Genomic DNA, 24,801 nt, shown 5'->3' on the forward strand with positions numbered 1-24,801 from the left:
ATAAGATTGTGAGTCTACATGTTCTTGGCTCACTAGTTCTGATTTACTTTGTAGGATATTTTCCTTATTGGCTGACTATGTACTAATATAAGTTTTGGACTCGTTTATCATGTGATATTTGTCAAACTCAACTATTAGAGAGATTGATTTGAGTAGGAGTAAATTAGTCTTTGGACACATAACTATCTTTTTTGAAAAATGACATTTAGGAGTAATCAGAGTAGAGAGAAGCCGGATCAAATGAGAGAGAAATAAAATTTACCATTTTAACCTCATAATAAACTCCATATTACAACTTTTACCATCTACCATAAATCTCTAAACATCTGTCTTCAACTTCATTCTTACGTTCACGTTCTTCTTCTTCATACCTTCATCTCTCTCACGCCATTGTTCTTTGCCACTGTCCCAAAAAAATTTGTCACTTCCAACCATCATTCTCATTGTCTCAGCTTTTCCCGACCACCATTACAGTAGTTCTCGTCAGCTGTCCCAGATCTACATTATATAAAGGTAAGTCTCAGATTCTTGATAACGAAAAATGTTAAAACCCAGATTTACGTGCATGTATTTTTAAAACCCATATTGAATGTTATTGACTTTAGTTACAGGTATGTCACTAACCCAAGTTTTCTTTGAAGGTTTAGTTACTTTTCTATAACTAATTCCCCTAGTTTTTGTTTTTAGTTATGTAAATGTAACTAATTCGCCATACTGCCAAGTTATAACTAGTGACATGCGTGTGAAAAATTCTACTTGTTATTATTGTGCAGCGGTGATGAAATGAGATATTTACGTACGTCAAGCATAGCTGTCAATGGCTCAAAGATGGTTATTACCAGACCGGTGTTTCGTATGCTGCCCTCATACCGCCGACGATCATAAATAATGTCTATAGTTTTGGAGCTTGAGTCATTGAGTGGTTTTTCGGGAACTGAAATTCCATGAGCAGCTTTCTTGCCGCCTGTGATGAAACTTGATTCAGATATCCCTGACAACATCTCTGAAGAGTCTCATCTGCCTGTCGGTGAATCATCTCATATCCTCAACGACAGAAACATATCTGACACAAGTAAAAGTGAGTCTCCTCTAGCCGTCGGCGAACCGAGCACCCCTCCAGCCTCCGGTGAACCGAGCACTCGTACGCCTTCTCAAGGAGTGACAATAGTTCCATCGTCAGATTCCACACTCTTGGACAGATGGACATACGTTCTCCCATCAGGGTATATAAAGGAGGATTGTATGCTGATGGGAATTTTCTTAACTAAAGAAAATTCTACACGACGCAAGCGAACATGTCGTCAAGTAATAGAGTGCAAAAGCACGAATATCGATCCCACAAGGACTCTAGACTATTTCCGAAGCAAACTCACTAGCTTTCTTTTTCGAGTTATGGAAATGAAAATGGGGGGTTTTTGATGGTTTTGAGAACAAGATGAAATGTAAACAAAAGTGAGAACAATATTTAAACACAAGTTAACAGGAAGGGGTACGATTTTGTTATTTCATCGAGTCGGTCGGTCAAGATACGATTCTAAGCTCGGGTTTAGAGTGTTAAAACTTAGTCTCAATCCCTCCTATAACATTCACTAATCTCTCTCGAGTCTTTAGGAATCTAGCTATGTGTCGAACTTACACCTCTCGGTTTGGGATCTATTAAAATACAAAACCGCATTTAGCCCGGGATTTCAATCAACTACAACTACCCCCTAGTCTTTCTATAGCTCTAGGAAGGTTAAAGATGGGATGGGGAGAGCTCACTCGTTTATTACCTCTCGGTGTCTAAACTTGTCTACGATTCACTAACTAGGTAGCTACTCTAGTTAGCGCTACACACACCCATACCCATAGAATTTCACTCTCAACCCAACCATGAAGCACCAATCTAATCCAAATGTTTGACCAACCAACTCAACTACTCAACTACATCGCACCCCAAATCTACTTAGCTACGCATGATTAAGAATAAACAAAGTAAAATTGAAATAAGTAAAAGAAGTAAAGCAATAAAGAAACAAGACATTGAATGCTAATCTCAACAACCAAATAAAACTTTCATTAAACTCAAACACTACTTTAATATTCTACTTAGATAAAACAATAAAGTAATCACAAAACTCAATGCTCAAAAGATAAAGGTAGTCAACAAAAACTCAAATAGGATACTTGAAAGCTTAAAATATGTTCAACAAAGCAATAAGTGGAGTAATTAAATAAAGAACAATAAATAAAAGAGATAGAGTTAAGGATGAACAAATGGAGATGATGAGGATGATGGAGGTTGTCACTTCTCCTTCTTCTTCTTCACTCCCAAGCTCAAGAACAAAATGAGTTTCAACCCTAGCTTTCTCTCTCTCACTTTCTCTCTCAAGTTTTTAAAACAAAAATAAAAAGTGTTCTCTTCTAAAACTTTTTTTTTCTTCTCTTTGAACAAGTGTATATGAGGGTTTGAGAGAGGTTTTCGGAGCAAATATGGACCCTTGGATGAGATCCAAGGGCCAAAAATGATTTAAAAGACGAGCTCCAAAAATACTGAAAAAATAACTGGCGCGCCGCGCCACTCGTGAAATTCTGAAGGCGCGCCGCGCTTCTCTTGCGCGTCGTCTGCTCGAGCTCTCGGTGTAAAATTTAAGCACCAGGGCGCGGCGCGCCATACAACAGGCGCGGCGCGCCACCCTTGAAACGTTGACTTCTTGTTGACCGTCGTTGACTTTTGTTGACTTGACTTCACAAGGCCATAACTTCCTCGATTTAGCTCCGATTTAGCCCGTTTTCGCACCACAGCCTTCTCTCACTCTCTTTATCCTGAAAACATAATAAAACTACAAAATAACATCAAAAACACTAAGAACAAGTTTCGATTCTTATCTAAGAGACAGAGATAAGTGTGAATGAATATCACTTATCATATGCTAACAAAACTGTATTGCAAAAGAAATTGAGCATGGTTGCAATCAAAAATCATTTTAGGTTCAAGGTTAGAACATCTACTATACAATATCTCTACGTGATTTGTCGTGATGACTCTTGTAAGTGGACCGTACGGGTAGTTAGACTGAAGAAAACCCTATTATTTCATATAAGGAGGTAATATTGCAAAATTCAATATATTCATTAGCTAGCCTTGCCATTATTTTAGATAGCCTTGCCTTGCCCATCCTGTGTTTGTCTAATTTATTTGTTTTGACTCTTATTTTTTCTATTGCCTTGGTAACTATCATAATCCACTTTCATTGATTCATGTGTGAAAGAGTTAAGTACAAATTGAACTAAATACATAAGAAAACTAAATGACATGGGTTGTGCATTTAGTAGTGGGAGTCCCACATTGCTTAGGAAACATAAGTAACGTAGTTATATGATATATATAAAATATATAGGAAATGAACCTTGAAACCCATTAGATTCTCAACTACTTGAGTTAAGAGGAGGTGTAAAATGTTTTTAACAAGTAGAATGTTTTAATTACTACGGTTTTCTTAAAGCTTTTTATTTTAACGATTATATCTTGGTGGCATTCGGATCAGGTTCGGCCAGCAGCAACTCAAAGTCCGAAATGAGTTTTGAGATCCAAGAGTTTTGAGGGAAAATGGGAGCACGGTTGACGTGAAAATCGCAAAGGTCAACAATCTAAAATATTATATGGATAATAAAGATTTATGGATCTGAAGTGGGTTAAATCTTCCTAATCGGAAAAATGAGATTTTCCATTCAGACAGATTATTGGGGAAAAAGCTTTGTAAATAAAAGTTTGCTCAAATTGTTTGTATTGTCTATTGTCGAGAATCATGTCCCCTCTCTTGGACATCTTATTACATATTTATACTGCGGATATTAACGTTAAACTAATTTAATGAGATTCATGCATTGAAGTACAATAAATACCAAAAATAATAAATTTATCAAAAAATTAAGAAAATAGTTAACTTAAACGTTTGACATTGCTAAATAGTCAACGTTTGATAAATCTTAAGTAAATAGCCACTTTCAGACGTAAATATTAAGTAAATAGCCAACGTTTGGTATATGAAAGTGACTATTTACCTAAGATTTACGTCTGAAAGTGGTTATTTACCTAAGATTTACCAAACATTGGCTATTTAACAATTTCAAACGTCTAAGTTAGATATTTTCCTAATGGACCCTGAATTTATTGGTTATATAATTTAAAAATGACTTCTTCAGACTATATATCCATCATTAAATAGTTGGCTCGAACTTCCTTCGATGTCAAGCTGTCTGCGTTGTTCTTCCGGCTCTACTCATCATCGAGCTAGATCAGCTGAATTCTTTCGCTCTTCCCTCCGATGGGCCCAGTCCAATTGGGCCTAATTTGTTGGGCTAATATTACTGACGAAGTGTGGTACCAACAAGCACAAAATTCAAACATTTGTTGAATGATATGGACAGTAAAAGGATTGGATTCTCTCCGAATCAGAATTTAGGATAAAATATCAAAATATTAATTTTTGGGAAGAAATTGTTACAACTATAAAGTTTATGGAAAAATTAGGCCAATAACTCAGGAAAATGTTATGAGCCCTTTGCTAGTATGGTTCGGATTTTTTTTTTCATCGTTTTCTCTAAAAAGAAAATAAAAATTCACTAAAGAAAAAGTCTATGAATACCAATTCCATTTACCGATGTTTTTAGTTCTTCTCGTGTTAATTTCTCTATAATTATCTCGAATTCTCTCCAAATCTCCATAAATTAATTATTAATAATTATATTATGGACTATATTATTAAGTTCTTTAAAAATTATTATTTAGTATTTAAAAAAAGTCATCTAGTGTTATTTTAATTATTTTCAACATATCTAACCACCCCGACTCCAAAATTAAGTTCTCAAAAACCTCACGACATCAATTTAAAGGACCCAAACATTTGCTCACAATTTCAACACTAGTTGAGGTTCATGAACACCCAAGTCGACCTAATTATCTACAATTTCAAGGTAACTAATAACAAAAATTCCATAAAAAAAAAACTAAATATCATCAGATTTTAAGAATTGTCAGTATTTGACCACTTATCGCGAAGTATCCGTCTGAATGCAGTGAGGATTTGCTTTAAGACAGTCGGAAAGTGGAAGGATTCCCCAAAAAACGTAAGAATGACAGAAAGTGAAAAGATTCATGTCCGGATTTCATCGGAATCCAAAGAAAATTCTGGTTTCTCGCATCATGATGAACGGATTTCTTTGATAAGAGCGTTTATACGCACTAATCACTTATGTCGGACTTGAATTATCTCGAATTCTCATGTGTTTTTGAAGGTTTTATATGTGTTCATAGTTATTTACAGGTTCGAAGGAGAATCTGGGTGTTAGAGTCACTGCTGAGTCATTTCTCGACAATATGAAGCAACAAGGAGTCAAAACTAGTCAAACGGAGTTTTAGACATCGACAAACAACGATAAAGGTATCCACACGTCGCAGAGATTTTTTTTCCAACTCAAGAGTTCTGCATAGTCCGCGCGGTCCACCACGCGCTGTTCTGCGCGCCGCGCAGATCGACCTCACGCCACGGACCAGGCACTGCTCGCCGCGTGAAGTCCCCGATCTACAATACTATATAACAAATTTTAATCTTTTTGAGCCCTCGGATTCCATCCAAGAGCCCATATGACTGTGAAGCTCATTGAAAATCTATGTAAATTAACAAATTAGAGTCACATAATAAAACACATATTTGCCTCTTATAGTTTTTAGTTTTTCAGTTTATAGCCTTCGCCACTTCAAGAACATCCTCAACTGTTCCAAGAACAAGACAAAGAATAGTCATCATTCTGACAACTAAAAGTAGCGGCGTCAAAAGATCAAATGTTTGGGAGGGATTTAAAAAAAATCTACGCCGACAATGACGATGGAACGATGTGCGTGGAAGAACGATAACAGTTTAAGACGTTTAAAGAGTTTTGTTCACCTTAGATGGTCACATTCAATGTTTCTAATTAGAGTGATCTTTTAATCAATTCTATAACAATAATCTTTTGACTTGAGAGTGAATATTTTTGTCTAGATTTTTTGTTTGTTTGTTTGTGTAAAAGTGATAAATCGGTCAAATATAAAAAGTAATTGTCCCCAAAATTTAAGTGCTTGGTATTGTCACAAAAGCCTAAAATATAAGTTCAAAATTAAGATCATCTATCTGTAGAAACCTAAAACGTCAAACTTTAACAAAAACAATAAAGAATGAATTCAAAGCCTCAAACCCATCCTAATTTATCTCAACACCACACAAACTAAATTCAATCACCCCTAAAACTACGCAAATAACATAATCTCCTTCTCCTTAATTATATAAATAAACCATGCACGCATAAAGATAATGTTACCTCTAACCTCCAATTGAAGAGAAGACCCATCAAGCTAGAGAGCAAGAGAAGAGATGGGCAGCAGAGTTGGCATGGCAATGGCAGCGGCGATGATGACGCTGTTGGTGGTGTCGGCGTTGGGTGACACGTCAGCAGTATTGTCGGAGTGTGCGAAGCAGTGCATGCCGGTGTGCCTGAGAGAGCAAGGAGCCACCATTCCGATGTGTGAGACTGCCTGCACCAACTACTGCGACCAAGCCTCTTCTGGCGGCGGCGGCGGAGGAGGCATTATGTGATCATCTTATAATTAATAACTCTCTCTCTCTCTCTCTTGGTGTTTAATAACATATTATTATTATTATCACTATATATTATCATCAATATATATGGTTGTGTATTAGTTTGAATGAGTTTGTCCACATCTGAATAAAAAAAAAATGCAAATATCTACAGCGTTTAATAGATAACCATTGGAATTTAATGCGTATACGTTTTTTAATTTTTATTTTTGTATATATTAGAAATAACGTAGAGCATGATTTCGAACCGCTTCTAAGAATGCATAGTTATAGCTCTAATTAGAATGGATCGCTAAAATTATATTGAAGTTTTTTGCAACATCAAATACTGAATATCTTGAAATACTGCTTACCGCTACTCAGGGATGGAGATAGAGAAGCTCACTTAAGGGGGTAAATTTAAAAAAAAAAAAATCAGGGGACTAATTTATAAATTTTCAGGATATTAACTAAAAGTGTGAATTTTCAGGATAAAAAATTGACAAAAAAATGAAAAAGTGCAAAAAGTGTTATTTTTCAGGGTAAAATACTGCTTAAACCCCCTCGACCTGCTGTAGCTCTATCCCTGCTGCTACTGCCCCACAACTTTGATTTTAATGGTAATGCATATTGTTGAGGTATTCCACAATTTTAGGAACATATCTCATCTATATAACTACAAAAATTAAAATTAAAATTAAATTTGTGATGCATGTATGATATATTTGGTATTTGAAGAAAAATTTAGTTTAGAAGTTTGCATATTTGAGGTACTTGCGGTATTTTAAAATATAATAAGTATTTACAGAAGTAGTGCGAAATTCCAAACATCCTGCGTGCGCTTTGCGGGAAGACGAGGTACCGTGCGGGATATCCTTAACCTGCTTTCAAACCATGAAATGGCTAACTTTATTTAAATTTAGGTGACTCCAATAGAGCAATTTCATTATGTGGACTTGAAAGTTAACAAAATATCAAGATTAGTTTCTTACTTCAAAAATATCTAAAAATGGACTTTTGTCCCTATTTCGGACAAAAATGCCCTTATGACCATATAGCATCATATGCATCGTACGTCATCGTACGGGGCATCGTATGGGATCGTACACAACATATGTATCGTATGACATCATACGACATCGTATGGTATCGCACGCAATTATATTTCATGATGGTTAGAAGGGTATTTTTGTCCAAAATAGGGATAAAAGTCTATTTTTAGATATTTTTGAAGTAAGAGGTCTAGTGTTGATATTTTATTAATTTTTAAGTCCAATTAATGAAATTATTATTCCAATATTCCATTTAATGAATTTTTAAATGTTGCAACTAAAAATTTTATGATTGCAACAAAGTCCATTACTTGAGAGACTACCCATGTTTTTTTTTTTTTTTTAATCAATATTCCATTTAATGAATTTTCAAATGTTGCAACTCGAAATGTAATAATTGCAACGAAGTCCATTTCTTGAGACCACCCATGTGATGTGAAGACTCCAAAAATATATGATTTAATCTTGAAAGTAGATGATTCAAAATGGTTAAAGTTGCTGAATAATTTAGGGGAAAGAGTTCACATGTATTAATATTCTTACCGTACGGATTTGCTTTAAAAAAGGATATAAATGAAAACTCTCATCCAACGACTTTGGATTAAAAATTCTACTTGAATTATTTGAAAGGGATCAAAACACACACTTGCTATGTATACATAGCATGTTCTTTTTAAAAGAAAATACATACATAATCAGTATTGGAAAATTTTCAAAAATACCTCATTTAAAGATATAGTAGCTCCTAAAAACCTCACAATTTCAAACCTTTTAATAAATACTTCATTATTATTTATTTTCAGACGATTTTACCTTTATTAGAAATAAAACTTAAATTGGGGCAACCCCAGAGGGGTTGGTCTAGTAGTAAGGACGATTCTTGAGACATCGTACTTCTCCGGTTTGATTCCTCCTAGACGTCTGTAAATTGGGGCTACTGGGTTAATCTCCCAGTCCATAATGTCAAGGCCAGGTGGATATTAGTCGGGGCTAACCCGGACACCACGATTATTTAAATTGGGGGAAAAAACTAAATGAAAATAAAACTAAATGAAATAGATTTGAGTTTCAAAAGAGTACTGGAGGTAAGTTCCACATCATTATCTACCATTTCCGGAATAGATTACCGTCAGATAAGGTTTTTTTGTTTATTGTTCGAAAAAATCTTTTGTGTTGACATTAATTTTTTTTTAAGTCGTTGTCCAAGAGAAAAACAGTAGCAGAGGAGAGAATCGGAACATCACAACTTCCTCGGCATTCTTACAGCGAGAAAGATTCTGGATTCTTATCAACCAAAGGAATATAGGGGACGACTACAAATGATTACACTAGGATGCTTATATGAATTTGCAGAAGTAAAAGTGAACTCTGTCCCTAATAAGCTAAAGCCCTAAAACCAAGTATTTTTAGGCATCGACAGAATGTCCTGTTTTGCGTCGATGGCGGCTGAAATCGGAGACGAACCTGAAGGAGAGACCGCAGCCACGGACGGTGCACTTGTAAGGCTTTTCTCCGGTGTGGACGCGGATGTGCTCGGTGCGGGCCCACGCCCACTTGAATGCCATCTGGCAGCCTTCCCAGGGGCACTTGAGAGGCCTCTCGTCGAAGTGGACTCGGTGATGGATCGCCGCGTATTTGTGGGACCGGAACTTCTTCCCACACCCTTCGTGGGGGCACCGGTTTCCCTTGTGAACGCTCAGCTCTCTCTTCGTCCCGAAACTCATCACGCAACCTTCTATGTCGCACCCGTGTTCTTCGCCTTCTTTCTCTCTCTCTTTCTCTTTCGCTTTCTTTTTCTTGTCGTTATTTTCGGCTCTGGGGCTTGTTGTTGGTGGGGTCTTCTTGCTCTCCCGTCGTTCTTCGGTCGGTGACCTCCTCGGTCTCAAGCCCTCGCACGGGCTCCTGGTGAAACCGTCGCATGTGAACTTGCTTTCTTCCGCGAGTCGTTCGAGCTCTCTGTTTCTTTTTCTACCTTTCCCGCCATTTGAACACGTCTGTACACGAGCGGTCGCGGCGTTTTCCGAATCTCCATCTCCGTCGCTGCGCGGTCGCGTGTCTCTCCTGACTCTCGAGTATTTTCGGAACGATGTCGCTGTGCCCAAAACAGTTTCCCTCTCTTTTGTGCGATCTTTGGCTTCAGGTTCATGCACCCCGTTTTCCACCGGGGCTTCTTGCTTAGAACAATCGCCCAAGACCACATCACTCACTACATCACTTTGATGCGAATTTCCCGTCTGAACTTCCACACGTGTCACCGAACACGACGCGAATCCCTCGAGCATCCCAGGACTTGTCCCTTCTTTTTTCTGTGGCTCATCGTCCGAAGTCAAGCCAGCACAGCTGTCGCCAACGATTTCAGAAGTTTCTTCGGTCGAGACAGAAACCACCTCGTTTATAATAGCTTGCCCATTCGTTCTGCTTTTGGCTTCTTCCGCTTTCATGTCATTGCTGTATTCTTCTGCAGAACATATTGGTACTGGACGAAGAAGAGTATGCTCTATTAAGGACGGGATAGATGAATTCGGTTTCTCATCGACCGGAACTGCACATCGAGGGTAACCTTGTGACTTAGAATGCCCTTCCGACTCAACGTTACAAGCCTCGTCTGTTTCCACTGTGTTCGCCTTCTCTTCACAAATTCCTGTGCTTCTTCTCTCACTAGAATGCACCGACACACAAGAGCGGTTCTCCTTATCGAGCTCATCAGAATCCCCAACCTTTTGCTTTACAACATTGGGCTCAGTCTGCATCTGATGCGCTTCAATATCAGATACCGTTTCCCCCGAAGAATGAATCTCGACTCCACCAACACAAGGTTTCGAGCTCTCATCCCTCGCTTCTTTCAGCGGTCGACTTTCAGTTTGCATTCCAGGCACGATAAATGGAGAAAACTCGATGCTTGTGGAACTCTCAGCATTCGATATTTTAGTTTTTGATGCAATTTCGACGTGCTCACAATCCATCAAAGTTGCAGGATTTCCACAAATCTTACCGGCTCCAGAAGCGTCTCCTTGCTTTGTCTTTAATCTCCTTCTTGTATACTGAATGATTTTTTTTGTTTCTTTTCTAACTGCCAAAGGGCGTTTCTCAGCCAAAGCACCACACTTTGGTTCAGCCACACTATATTCTGGCAAATATATCTTTTTCGAACGAGTTCTTCTTATCTTCCATTTGATGCCCGAAAAATCTGAACGTGAACATTTATTAGGGAATAAGCCTCCCAGCGTTAAAGCACGCTGAACTTGCTTGGAGGCAGAGTTCTTTCTGATCTTAACACAGTGGCGCAAGTTAATCCCCAACTTTGATGTCCAATCTTCGTTACTCATCGTTTGTTCTCCATCCTCAATTGCAAGCTCTATCAATTGCATATCTTCTTTTGATGCCATATCTAATGCTACCTCAGTATAGTCAAATGGGCAGCCGATTTCTTCCGCAATGGTAGTGGCATGTGCCCTTATTTTCTTGTAATCTAAGAAAAACAGAGAGGAAAAAAAAAAAAGTAAATTTACGAGTCAACCACATAAAATGTAAAATTATAAAACACAATTGCATATTTTCTTGTAAAACCAGTACTGCTGCTCTACATCGACTTCCCATTAAATTACGTTAGCAAATTGATCAACTAATGTATGAAACAAAGGTGGGTCTCACACTCAAAATAAATAAACATAAAAAGTTACCAGAATGGCAAATTACAAGCACATTGGCTCCGCCTTTACTTTGCAACAGGTCCACCATTTCAGCGGCGTGCTCCAGGCAGAAACTTCGTGGTCTCAGAAATTTATTATCAACATTCCAACCTTCACTGGACTTAACTATCGAGGGAAGAGGAAAATTTCCGCCGGATAAAGAGTTTGAAAGAGTTGAAGCATTCTCTGGGGAATATAAGCAAATTCTTAGCACTTTTTGAGATTCAATCGGGATATTGCCGCTAACAATAAATTCAATTCCAGGAAGTAATAGGGACAAGAGCCTAGATATTTTACACTAACAAAAGTGAATTTTTTTTAATAAGATCTGTAGCTCTTTTGCTGCCACAGTGAAACCTAAATCATGCACATAAAGTTGAATGAAACACAATGGATACTACTACAGAATTTTAATGTTTTTTTTTTGTTAACCCTACAGCTCTTAGTTTGGTAATTTTTGTATGATACTGGTTTCAAGGACGAAGCAGCTTTCGTAAATGATAAAACATGACATCAAGCTATGGATGAAACTATTCGAAGTGTGACTATATTGATTAAATCCAAAAGTGTTGAGACAACTGAAAATGGTCTGCCAAAAAGTTTAGCCTCAACTGAAGCAGAACGCGACTTTACTGGTTTTACATGTTTGCTTGTAAATTCACCAAGACTCACACTCATTGATAGCCTTAGGATTTTACAAACCAGCTCAAATAACTATATTAGCATTGAAAGTGACGACAACGAAATACAAATTACGGACAAAACACAAGGAAAGCAAAAGTGTTTGGATCATATATACCTGGATGAGAACAATGATTAGATGCATCACAGGCTTGAGAGGACGAATAAAGCTTCAAATATCCAGTTGTTTCGGGGGAGTCGTTCTGCAAGTGTAGCGAGGCCATCTCAGATGGCTGAACCACAGACATGAATGGAAAACCGAGAATTCCACAAGCCACACAAGGCAGCGTCCCAGAGTCGACTTGAAAGTCACACGACAAATCATCACTACCCAAGTATAAATCATCAATATTCTCCAAATACAAACTCATCTCATCCCAAAGACAAGGGCGTTCATTGTTGGGTTTATTAGTAGTCTCCACTTGTGAATGCTTTTCTGTTGATGATGTGGCACCACCAGTATCACCTGCACTAGGTGGTGACACCGTCTCCTTGCTGCTCGGATATGTCAATAAACCTTTGTTCCAAAATACGGCACGATAGCTCGAGTTCTTTCCAAGAAGCGCAGATACAGTTTTATTTTCATGCAAAATATCTTCAATAAATGCCTTCTTAACCATAAACTCTTTTTCTTCCTTCTGACGATCCCTCAGACGAGAACTCCGTACCCCTGGTAAGAAGGACCTTGGCACTCTGGAAAATGATGCAGAACACAAGCTAATTATATATTGGATCCAACTTGCCAATTTTATGTGTAAAGAAGCATAACAAATGGTTTCGTCTGACTAAATGAAAACTGGAAGAAGAAATAATAAATAGTTCACAGCTAATTGTAAAATTTGAGTTGCAAAAAATAGGAAAAAAAAAAAGTGAACAAACCTTGAGACAAAAGACATCGTCAGAAGGTACAGCAACTGCTGATGTGAAAGCATAGGAAGATAATTCATGGCAGCTCTTCGTACGGCAGCTTCTTTAGCAACTTTGAGCCATTGCGGTGTCCCAAAGTTAGCAGCCTCTCCACAATTAAAACCTAAATTCCATAGCGGTTAGCTGATAATAGTCATAACAAATCCTGGCAATATAGATTACAGACGAGCGTGTAACACGGCATAACAATAAAATAATTAAAATAAAAGATTGAAGGACAAACATTTCATAGGGATATAATACAAGAAATATAACGAGATGTGTATGTCTGGTGGATGTAATCAGGATAAAATATTTTGAATAAAAAATCTAATCAATAAAGTTGCATCAAACATAACATGTTCTATAACAATTTTGCAGTAGTTCTATAACAATTTTGCAGTAGTTTTTGTATAAATAATAAGCATACATGAATATCAAAGCACTTCAATCAAATCATCAGAAGCTATGCAGCTAAAATCTTGGGTAAAATGTTCCAATAACAGAAGCAATTACCATGGCTGAATCCTATATGATAAGCTCTTGGAAAGGTCACCACATATTCGCCGGGATTTTGTACCAACCTAGAATAGAAACCAGACTCGATGTGAGTTAAATGTAAAACTCAAACAGAAAAGTGAATTAAGAAAGCAGCTACAGGCAGAAAGCCCCACACTTAAACCAAAAATCCCATTTTACACTCATCTGGACCAATAATTAATAAATAAATAAATAATTAATGATTAAATCAGGTAAAAAATAAGAAAACAACCTGCAACATGGTATTCCTGATGCGACGGCTAGTTCAGGGGACATTAGAGTAGTCTTCTCACCCAACAGTGCTAGTGAAGCTGGCAATAAGAGATATTGGACCTGAGTTACAAATACGCAACCAAAATAATAGTATCCAAAACAAGAGTTAATTAGTTACAATAAAAAGATATCTCAACCCATTCAAATCCAAGTATACCCTCCTCATCGGATTTCTATTACCACAACATACATTGCCCCACATCTAATGGTAAGGCCAGCAATACTAATTCCTTTTTCTTTTTTATCCAACCCTGCGACTAATGTGACAGACCAAATCATTGCATTTCGAATGCCCTGACAGACGCGAAATCAATCACGAGGAGGCTAATTATAAACATGGTAATGCTAGAGCAGCATCGGTTGAAATGTAATCAAGGATTATGCTTCTTTTTTTTTTTTTCTTTTTTTTTCTTTTTTTTTTTTAATTCTGTCTTCTATCAAACAAATAATCATAATACTAAAGAAAAAGTCATCGACAATGGAAATAGCAAGGAGAGATGTTAACATCACACTTTCATATCTGTTTGTCAATAAATCATACCTATCCGGTCAATGTTCGCACCATAAGCCTCAGTACGCACAACTTCCTCGAAAGCAAAAGCATAATCTCCAGGGACGGAATACCAAGTCTTTGAAGCTCCTGTGTGAAGAAAATTCATGCTGTGAAGCTCGTGATCTTCCACATGCCACGCGAACCAACTGAATAACATCCCGATATACACCATGGGAGAGGTAACACCCGGGATATCGTCCGGCATAAAACGGGTAAGCGATCCCGGTGCACGCGAAATCACTTGCAAATTCCACGAGCTGTTTGAGATCTTCCAACCCGCGCTTCCTTCCTTATTATCGCAACAACTCTGACTTCTTTTCTTTGATGACTGTAAAGCTTCTTTAGCGCCAGCTGGCAATGGTGGTGGTGAGCTCGGCGACATGGACACATCTGTACACGACTCATTCCTACAGGAGGCAAGTTTACTATCATCGTTCTGCGAAACGCCTACTCTATCGCTATCCATTTCATCGGTCTTGCAACTAGAGCTCTCTCTGCTTCTTGTAAAAAAGTTTCTCTTTCTCCTCCGTCTGTGGAAATGCCGGAATTGGCCCTCCGGTTCTCCGAATCCCGACCCGGGCACGTCATTCGCGTACTCTAGATACATAGGCTTCTCCAAAGCCGCCTTCCAAAACATCGACTCTATGACCAACGGAGAAACGTCCTTAGACGTTCCCAATTGGCTCTTTGAGAAAACCCTGGATTTGGACTCGAACTGCTCCAAAGTGTAGATCTCGCCGCTTTGCCACACTTGCTTGTGAGAGCCCGAAGTTTGAACGACCCCCTTTGATTTCTTGACACTCTGACCCAATTCTTGTTGCCTAGTTGTGAACACAGCCCTGGCCTCTCCATCGGTATCTGCCGACGACGTACCTACTTTCGAGGAAGAGCTGAGATTAGCAGAACCCAACTCCGGGCACTTCAAAAGGGACTTGTTCAAATTGCCAAACACATATTTCTTCGAGGGCTTTGGCAATGGCGGGATAACCTTGCAGATGCCAAAGGCACCGGCTTCCTTCTCGATTTTCGATATGTATGCGATGGGGTCGGCGAACTCGGTGTCCGTTGGCCGAAACTCCGGCGCCAAAGGAAGCGCTTCAAGCCAATTGGGAATTTCAACACTACCCATTCATTCGCCGATAAAAATTTCACCTATCCAATCAAACTAGAAGCAACTAGCTAGGGTTTCTCTATCGCATAGCATTGTCCACTTCAACTCGTTTCATATCTACTTTCACAGCACAATTGGAAAACCCTAGAATCTGTGTGGCAAATTTGAAGACGAAATGGAATTGGTACTATTGACAGAAAGATACGGAACTGAACCGCGATAATTGAGCAGCAATTGAACCTGTAACGCCGATAGACTCTGATTGATTCCGCGATTCCGAATCTAAATCACGGAAACCACAACGACATTTTAAATTTTATTTCTTCTCTCTTTTTTTTGTCTTGGCATTACTTAAGCGGCGCAGGATAAATATTTCTGTATGATTATATTAACGTGCGCGGAGAGCGAACGTGGCATACTAACGTGACTGTTAATGAACCGTTCGATTTCATTTTCGGGCTTTCATCTAAAGAGGAGATTCGAATCGGTTGGCGTCAATGAGCGTGCTTGCGTGGTTAAAGGTAGGGGTGTTCATACAAACCCAAACAATCCGAACATTAACCGTACTGTTTATTAAATTGTTTCATTAAAATCCTAAGAAATTTGGGTTTTAATTAACCCAAACCACAAATATTTTAGGTTGATTTGATTTTTAATGATCATAAAATTTGGTTGAACCAAACCAACCTGATAACAATAATTCCTTAATTATTTTTAGGACCGGCTAGATATCTAGTCCAAATTAGCTACATTTTTTAAAATTTTAGTCAAACTATCACTTAAATTAGGTAATTAGCCCAATCAACTACCAAACAATATTATATTTATATTTTACCTTTCATCAAATACACACCAAAATTTTCGCCTTCGACTCCGAATCCTTCAATCTTCCGATATTGCCTCCGAACTCTCCGTCGATTTCGCATACTTCAATCATCCAATATTGCCTCCGACCTCCTTTTTCGCCATCAATTTTCTGATTTTGCCACTTCCAAAGCCGACGAAGACGTCTCCGTTCTCATACTTGGAAAAAATGGTAAGTAAATATTATTTCCAATTCGATTTGGCGAACGATTCCATTATTCAAATCCGATGATGAATAATATAATTGGAAAAAATTTGGAATTAACAAACAAATAAGAAGAAAAAAAATTAAGAAACCAAGGGCAATTTTGGAAGTATGAGAAATATGAACTATTTCTCTAAATAAATAGATAGTTGGGCTATAATTTAAAAGTACCCTATATAAGTAGGCTAGTTGTTTACAAATCTCTTATTTTTAAGTTGAAAATATTTTTTATGTATTATAGTTAAAAAGTAAGGTATTGTAGATTTATAGCCAAAATTAAACTATAAAATTATGATGTAATCAACGTTTGCAAACGTTTAGGAAAATAGCCAATGAAAATTATATTTGACTTAAATATCCTTGTATTAAACATGTTATAATTAAAAAATTGTAAATAATTTAAAAATTCGACAATCAATGATAATTAATGTACTAATGGTGAACTTCGGAGGAATTCTACAGTAGTAGACATGATTTTTCATCCAACACAATGGGTAAATTTTGAAGCTCTGCTCGATACGAATCCGTAAGATTTGGAATCACTCAATTTTAAGTTCATATGAGTAAGATATGGATTTTTGAAGTTTTGATAAGAAAATAAACTGTATGAGAGAGAAATTGATGAATCACTATAGTAAAAAAAAAAATTGAGCTATTTTTTAAAATGAGTATACACTATTAGGCTACTGGCTTAATTGCCCAATTTATTAATGATTTCTAATTCTACAAATATGATTATTTATTGACAAATTTGTAAATAACTGTATTTGTTGATAAATTTGTCAATAAAAATTGTATTTGTTGATAAATTTAATCATAAATTTGAAATTAAAAATAATTAGTAGATTCTGGTAAAAGAAAATTAAATGATCATAATTTTGATATAATCTCTATTAATTGAGTTTAAAATGGATTTTTAAATTTCTGAAAATTATCATTACAACCCAAATCACTGTAATAATAATCTAGTTCATTCGTTAGCCAAATCACTATAATAATAACATAGTTCATTCATTAGTATTGCATCCAACTTAACTTTACAATAGACATTTTGTCTAAATGAGGTGTGATACAAACCCAATATATGTAGCTCCGCCATTGACATGGAACCCCTATGATAAATATTGATCCTGAAAATGGATCAGTATTATAATTATAAAAAATAAAAATAAAAACCCAGTAAATATTAGAATATTCATCTGTTACTTCCCACCAACACATAAACCATTTAATAAATATCATGTTCAAAACGAAGGACTCAAATTTTATGAATACTCGACAAGACGAGAAAACAAACAGGAAACAAACAATATATAAACCACGCAAAAAAAAAAAAAAAAAAAAAAAAAAACTTTAACTTTAATCAGTGGTCCCCAAATACCACAAAAAATATTCGACAAAAAATAAATCACAGTCAAAATATGTTTGTTTATTATTTACCATAACACTCACTTTGAATGTGGTCTTTTCTGCATGAGATGTCTTCAAAGGCCCTTCCTTCCCCAAAAATTTATTTTTCTCACGTGGTGTTGACGGAGAGTTTTTTTTCCCACGTGGTGTTAACAGAGATATGACCTTCGATGAAGATTTATTTTCTTGCATAGAGTCGACGGAGATTTCGACTTCGTCAGAGACTCCTTCTTCGCCGAGGATTTTCCCTTTGATTTCACCATCAAGTTTTCGGGTTTTGTTTCACTACTCAGGTTGCCGAAGAGTTTTATGAATAAATGCTTCATTTACGTCTTTATTTGACAATTGTGATGTCTGGATTAAACCCGACTAATATCCACGAGGCCCTAACATTATCGACATAAAGACTATCCCAATGGTCCCAATTGTTGTGTCAGGTGGAATCTAACCGGGAGCGTACAAGGTCCCAAGAAGCGCTATCGTTTGTGTTTTTATTAGTTAATACAAAAAAAAATAAACGTTTCAAATTCTTTCATTTATTTTACGAGAACATGCATTTCATAATCGGTTTAGGATTAAAACATTTTTATTATGTTCTTCTTCACCTAGTCACATGAGAAGAGCATGCCTACTTAACAAACATAATTGAAATTTTTTGATGGATTGATGAAAATTGTTGAAAAAGTTAAAAGCGTTATTAAATTTAAAAGTAGGTGGACTGAAGTTATACTACTATCATAGGCAAATTATTGTTTATTTTGTATGCCCAAGCGTTACTACGGAATAATTAATATATTTTAGTCCGGAGAAATAAATATAAAGACATATGTCCAAAAATGTTTAAGTTTACAAAAAATGAATTTAAAATTTTATGGAGATATTTTTATTTTTCTGATAAATAAAAAATTGTACGAATTGTGTCTAAGATCCAATCTATTATTTTTTATTTTAAAAAGAAAAAAACTATTAATTGAACAGTGTTCATAGACAATAAATTAGTAGAATATTATCGGTATAATCAGAGTCATTAATGATATAAGATATCAAGATACTAATCGATAACTAAGATATCAATAAAATCCGAACACGGGTATCAATAAAAAAAAATATTAATTTTGGCTATCACCCCACATCAAAAAAATCAAAAATTCCATTAAACAAAAACATTATTACAAGGGGACTTGCCCGCATAGATATGTACAAATTTATTCAGGGTACATGGAAAAAAAATTAACCTCTTTCGCTCTTCTATGAAACAAAATCGAATGAATGAAACAAAACAAGACCTCCTGTGACATCACACATGGATGGATACGCACAATTGAAGTGTTCATAAAAACAACAAAAACTCGGTGAAGATATGACAAAACATACTCTTATGACAAAAATAAGGCCTCCAAATAATCATCAATATATGCTAAGCAAGGCCAGTAATCAGTTCGGATACGTACCAAAGTCGAAAAGTCGGCGACTTCCATTTGGAGGAGGAGATGGAATCTCGGTGGAAGAAATATCAGAAAGTGAAAGCATCCCAAGTTTCTTTTACTGGCAACGGCACCTTGGTCCTCGGAGAATGTGAGATGAAGAGGGCCTCTTTCAAAATCGTCCCTCGGGTTATTATCGTCACCGTTCGAACTCACATCTTCCCATATCACGTCTCTAATGACCCCACCATCCTTTACAAAAGAAACGAGCGGCTCGCCGCTCACACTCACGACAAACGGTGCCAGGTGGTTCTCCACGGACTGGATCAGGGACGTGACGGGTATTTGTAGAAGCTTGACAGAGCGGGTCCCGCTGATGGCCGTGACCCCTTTGCCACCCTTCAACGGGAAAGTCTCACGCCCCGTGTTGCAAGTGACGCCGCACGCTTCCCACAGAGCACTGAAAAGGTCCATGTAATAGCAGGGTATCGCGTCTTCTTTCACATCGGGCGGTACGATAGCCTTGAGAAACATGTCTTCTATGCCGATCGTGATGCTGTGAAGCTGACCACGGACGATCAGACCGTTTTCTGAGTTTGTTTCGATGAGGACATCCACGAGACCGGGCGTCGGTTCCCGGGGCTCCAGTTCAATTGTTACAGCTGCTCTAAAGCTCTTGTCTTCACGAGAACCATTTTCTTTAGGGACGATTTCCAACGAGCCCTCTTGAACAGAAGGCGTAGGAGGATCTCCAAGAAGAAAAGGTATCTGAGATGATGGAATAGACCCGTATGCCGCCGAAGAAGAGAATTTCAGGACAGTTGCGTATATGGCAGGAATGGATTCTATAAGATCTGCATTGGGATCACTGGCAGGCAAATGAACTCCCAGTATACGGTTGAAAGGCTCTGATTCAAACCTCAAGCCACAGGGTATTTTAACTCTCAGCCCTGCCATATATCTGAAGTCGGGAATGCATGAGAAGTGTGTTCTCAATCTTTGTAAAATCTCTGAGATCTTGGAGTCCATCACACGTAGTGGCTCGGGTGGCTTATCAGCTATTTCGCTCTCGGGAATGATCTGGCTACCACTAGTGGTTTCAATTTCGCTTTCCTCAACTACTGGCTCACTGTTCTTGCTGTCCTCAAAGTGACCACGGTCGCTGGATCCAATGGACAAAGACGACAATGACAAAGACCAGGATTGTTTGACAAGTAGTGGTTTCAAGCGTTCGAGGTGAACACAAGATGATAAGTTACTTGGCTTTTTAACATTATTGATAGACCGTGGAGAGGGGACACTAAAAAATGAGTTGGATGGAGAGGGTGAAATCCCAAGGAGTTTATCCCCGAAGTTTAGCATGTCTCTGAGCTTCTTTCCAGGAACACAAATCAGCATCCGAAGGTATATCCTGGAATTTTCAAATAACAATATGATAAAACTTCAATCACCAGCAATTCACAATAAAAACTTATTAGAGCATGTTTCAAACGTAAGGTTCAAATTTTAAAAATAAATGAAAAGATTTCATAGTTAATACCTTGCATTGTCACGAACCTCCAAATCAGGAAAATAGAGACAAACAAATGATAGGAGATGAGATAAACGAAGGAACAATTTAGAGCTTTGGTGGTGCATCAGCAGTGTTCGACAAATGCCAAGAACTTTGCTCCCCTGAGACCAAGATTTTGACCCTGAATCTGGGCCATGATTCTCGACAAGAAACACCATGAACTTGCTAAGAAGCTCTAATAGTCCTTGCGGAGGAATTGTATCATTTTCAGCAATTCTATCAAATAATAGGAAGCAAGAGACCAGTCTATAATCTATCTTGACTTTTGAAAGCAAATGCTCATCAAAAGTTTGAAGCAGACGCTCTCCCAACCATTGGTGCTTCTGACAGCTCAACAATCGATCGACTAAAGCAACAATTACTGAAACTTGTTTCTGAGACTCCAACATTACATCAACAAGCATCCCCTGGAAAAAAAAAATGATAGATGGACAAGTCAAAATTGAGCAATTTTTTTTTTTGAAACAATGACACAATTCATACTTTTCCAATTTTACCCATTCCAGAAATCAACATAATAACTTAGGCCTGGGCTTTAGATTGTGAGGCATTGGTTGGTGTCCTTGGCATTTCAGTACTTCCCTTATCCTAGGGCATACGGTTATCTATTAAAAGGTTTCATTTTTATTATAAAAGAAATCAACACAATAACATTTTCATTTCTTAATCATACTGACTAAAGCTGACTTCCAACTATACGTTTGCTCGTGATAAGCAGCCAACTATGTTATAATTGTAGAAACCTAAGTGGTTTATGAGAACTGAAAGTGATGCGATAAATCTATATAGAAATGTAGGACACAGGACCAATAACATGTCACCAAATAATTGTGTTTCCTCCTCCCAAACATGGTAAGGTTGGCAAATGGACAAAATAAAACATAAAAAAAATCAATAGCCAAAACAAAAAGAAGACTCTCCAAGGTATCATCGTACAGACATTCATACTCTTAACTGACTTTAACAAATACACCGTAGAACAAAAAACCATAACATAAAGCATAACCGACTGGCAACGAATCAATCCCTACTTCACCAAGGTAAGCAAAATGGTGGTTCCTTTGTTGACCAAGAAGATTGTGAAGATGATGGTCAAAAAGTTCAAGAGGTCTCAAAGCGATTGCAAGATCTCTGTGAAGGGAAGCTGGAGAAGGCCAAAGGGTATTATTTAGATGTCCGAAGAAAGTTCAAGGGATGTGTTCTGATCCCCAACATTGGTGACAGATCAGACAAGAAGATCCTTCACTACCTGCCTAATCAGTTCAAGAAGAGGAAGGAAAATGTTGAAACGGCTGCCCAACTTGACGTTGTTATGACTAACAAGCTTGCTACTTTGAGCAGCCACCTAGATGAATGATCCTTCTATTCCCCGAATTTGTACTGAGCTATTTGACAGATTATATTTTGAAAAGTGATGAGGCCATACCATATAGACTCGGTTTGACGTTGATTTTGTATGAAATGAAGTATAACTGGCTGGTGCAGTGTTATTGTATAATAAGACGTCACCAACTACATAAACTTGTTGAAAAACAGCAGTACTTACCCTGAACCTAACTATACCAAAAAGAAAAACAGAGAACACCAAAACGCTTTAACTAAAAGTTTACGGTGTAAAATGATACCTTCACAGTATGGAATATAGAGGAATCCATTAGGTTTCTAGTGGTTGAAGGATGATTGTTGGAATGAGAAGAGGCACCAATCAAAAACTTATGCAATGCTCGGAATGCCACGGCCGTTTCAGTGCTCTCTGCTGGCAGCCATTTGAAGGCAGACACAGAGACAAGACCATCCCGAAATAGCTTCACCACTGACTTTCCAATGTCCTTGTCCTTCACCGTACTCCCCAGATTCATGACATCCACACATACTGAGCAGAAGGCAAGCACGTCAAGCTTCAGAGCTTTTAGGGCCAGCGAATCAAACACACTCGGATAAAACTTCAAACCCATTTCGACAAACAACTTTGCTTTTTCTCTGCTTCCACTGCTTAACACCAACTCACCGAAGCCCAACAACCAATGAAGAGCCAGCAATCGGACCACTAAACTTTGCTGCGTCTCTCTTGAGAGCAACATGAGCCTCCGAGCAATCTCGGGCTCTTGCCCCTCAAATGCGTCTGAAAATTGTGTGTACATCTTCAAAATAACATGGATCATCATCGGATCAAACGAATAAATCATCCCAAAGAACTGTACTTTCAACAACGAGGCCTGTAGCTCCAAAGCCAAAGCCACGGGAATTATAATCCTCATAAACTCCATCACCGCACACGGCGTCAAAACCTGTGCCCACTCAAGCAAAAATGACATGGCTCTTCTCAACTCCTTGTAGTTCAATACAGAGCATTCTCTACTCAACAGATTCTGAGACGCACTAAACGGAAGTAAAGGCGCAGAGTTATTCAAAAGCGTAACATTTACTTTCTCCGCAACAATATTACCAATCACTGAACTGAATAAAAGAATGTAGCTCTGCGAGACGTGGGTTCGCTCGTTTTGGCACAAACCCCACAAATGGCCAGCAATATCCGACAGCAAACAAGGGAAAGCAATTTCCAATTCCCTAAGGCACTCGCAAGCAATTCCCCTGACCTGCCTATCAGAACTGTGATTCGGTCGATTAATGACAACCAGCAAAGACTCAACCAGGCTCTCCAAAACCCTAATGAAGTCCTGATCAAGACCGGCCTCGGCGGAGATCAGAATCGAACTCACCGAAACCATGACCTGTTCTTTCAGAGAGAGACTCACCGTGTTTCCATCGGCCGGCATTTGGAGCAAGGAGCGGAGAGTATCGACGAGCCGCTGGAGGCAATTCGCTCGAGAATCCGAGTCCGAGAAGAGTGCATCGGAGAACTCGTCGAGGAAGAGAATCAGGGACATCTTGATCGGGAAATCTCGCTTGAGGAGACAAGACAGAGCTTGATCGACCAGAGAGGGGACGATCGAGTGCGCGGAGGTCCATTTTCCGCGGCGCATACCACCGTGCTGGAAGTCTTCGATCAAAGACTCCCACTCCTGCGCCGACAGAACCTTCAACGGAGGTTTATCTGTCATGGCTGTCGGGTCTTCCCGATAAACCCTAGAATTTGGGCATATGTTGAGATCGGAAGCTTTGAAGAGAGTGTTGCGATAATTGAGACACACAATTTTTATCTCTTATTTATTTTGTAGATTAATTGTCGAAGAGTGTGGAGAGAGACGTTGCCGGCGGCGGGAAGCGGCTGAGTATGGGATTTAACAGCACTTGGAAAATTGCTTTCCACTTGTCTGCTTCTATGAAGTTTCCCAACACTAAATCATTTCACAAAGATAAATTACACATTTTTTAGGGTAATGACAAGTATTTTTCATATTAAATAATAGTGTACCAGGATCAAGGATTATTAAAATAAAAGCACCCATTCAAGTCAAGTAACAGCAATAATACCATTTTACACTTATCAAAAATCGTCCAAAACTCAATTGACATATTTAATATTAAATCAATCACGAACTGATTGATTTTGTAACACATTTGATTCCATGACACATTTGATACTAAATATATCAATATCTTTAAAAAAAAAAAAGGAGAAAAAAAAACTCTCTTCTACCCGGACATCGTGCCCGTTCAGCCTGACACCATTCTGACGATGGCGACCGGCTTTTTCGACAACGACGATGGTAGCTGACCGAAACACGACGGTCGGATTGTTTTCGGACGACGGCCAGTGATTGACGACGAGAAACCCAAATTCTAAACCAACTAAGATTTTGTATTTTAGGCAAACAATTCATCAATGAAATGAAATGTTTAAGTTTTAGGGTTTGATACTTTTTTATTGTTGTGTTAGATTGAGAACCATTGATTTGAAGGATTTGAACCAAAAGAATATATCTATGTTACTCAATGAAACTTTGATTTGAAATTATTTTC

At 37.9% G+C, this 24,801-nt stretch overlaps 2 protein-coding genes and 1 pseudogene across 2 annotated transcripts; 1 reads left to right on the forward strand and 2 right to left on the reverse strand.

The window, feature by feature from the left end:
* Positions 1-8,878: 8,878 nt before the first annotated feature.
* On the reverse strand, positions 8,879-15,733 carry ELF6 (Zinc finger (C2H2 type) family protein / transcription factor jumonji (jmj) family protein). The gene is made up of 7 exons (XM_089602554.1): positions 14,279-15,733; positions 13,697-13,775; positions 13,441-13,508; positions 12,898-13,048; positions 12,137-12,711; positions 11,329-11,523; positions 8,879-11,117 (listed from the first exon to the last, which is right to left on the reverse strand). Exons 1-7 carry the CDS (start codon positions 15,417-15,419, stop codon positions 9,055-9,057), a joined length of 4,272 nt encoding a protein of 1,423 aa, XP_089458680.1. The 5' UTR covers positions 15,420-15,733; the 3' UTR covers positions 8,879-9,054.
* A 3,279-nt stretch (positions 15,734-19,012) lies between these two features.
* LOC149379505 (AP-5 complex subunit beta-like protein) lies at positions 19,013-24,195 on the reverse strand. The gene is made up of 3 exons (XM_089602942.1): positions 22,503-24,195; positions 20,845-21,284; positions 19,013-20,715 (listed from the first exon to the last, which is right to left on the reverse strand). Exons 1-3 carry the CDS (start codon positions 23,937-23,939, stop codon positions 19,257-19,259), a joined length of 3,336 nt encoding a protein of 1,111 aa, XP_089459068.1. The 5' UTR covers positions 23,940-24,195; the 3' UTR covers positions 19,013-19,256.
* LOC149379506 (large ribosomal subunit protein eL32z pseudogene) lies at positions 21,864-22,234 on the forward strand (annotated as a pseudogene).
* Positions 24,196-24,801: the final 606 nt, after the last annotated feature.

Source organism: Urtica dioica, chromosome 12 (genome assembly GCF_054948205.1).
Source record: "Urtica dioica subsp. dioica isolate 48M chromosome 12, U.dioica_male_clone48M_v1_H2, whole genome shotgun sequence".
NCBI lineage: Eukaryota > Viridiplantae > Streptophyta > Magnoliopsida > Rosales > Urticaceae > Urtica > Urtica dioica.

What these genes read in the sequence shown, in the direction of transcription:
- ELF6 (XM_089602554.1), bottom strand. Translation starts at nt 15,419, where the DNA reads ATGGGTAGTGTTGAAATTCCCAATTGGCTTGAAGCGCTTCCTTTGGCG. An exon ending in TCAGGAATACCATGTTGCAG is followed by an intron (nt 13,509 to 13,696) that starts GTTGTTTTCTTA and finishes TTTCTATTCTAG; the next exon opens with GTTGGTACAAAATCCCGGCG. An exon ending in TCATATAGGATTCAGCCATG is followed by an intron (nt 13,049 to 13,440) that starts GTAATTGCTTCT and finishes TATGGAATTTAG; the next exon opens with GTTTTAATTGTGGAGAGGCT.
- LOC149379505 (XM_089602942.1), bottom strand. Translation starts at nt 23,939, where the DNA reads ATGACAGATAAACCTCCGTTGAAGGTTCTGTCGGCGCAGGAGTGGGAG. An exon ending in CTATATTCCATACTGTGAAG is followed by an intron (nt 21,285 to 22,502) that starts GTATCATTTTAC and finishes TTTTTTTTCCAG; the next exon opens with GGGATGCTTGTTGATGTAAT. An exon ending in GAGGTTCGTGACAATGCAAG is followed by an intron (nt 20,716 to 20,844) that starts GTATTAACTATG and finishes TGAAAATTCCAG; the next exon opens with GATATACCTTCGGATGCTGA.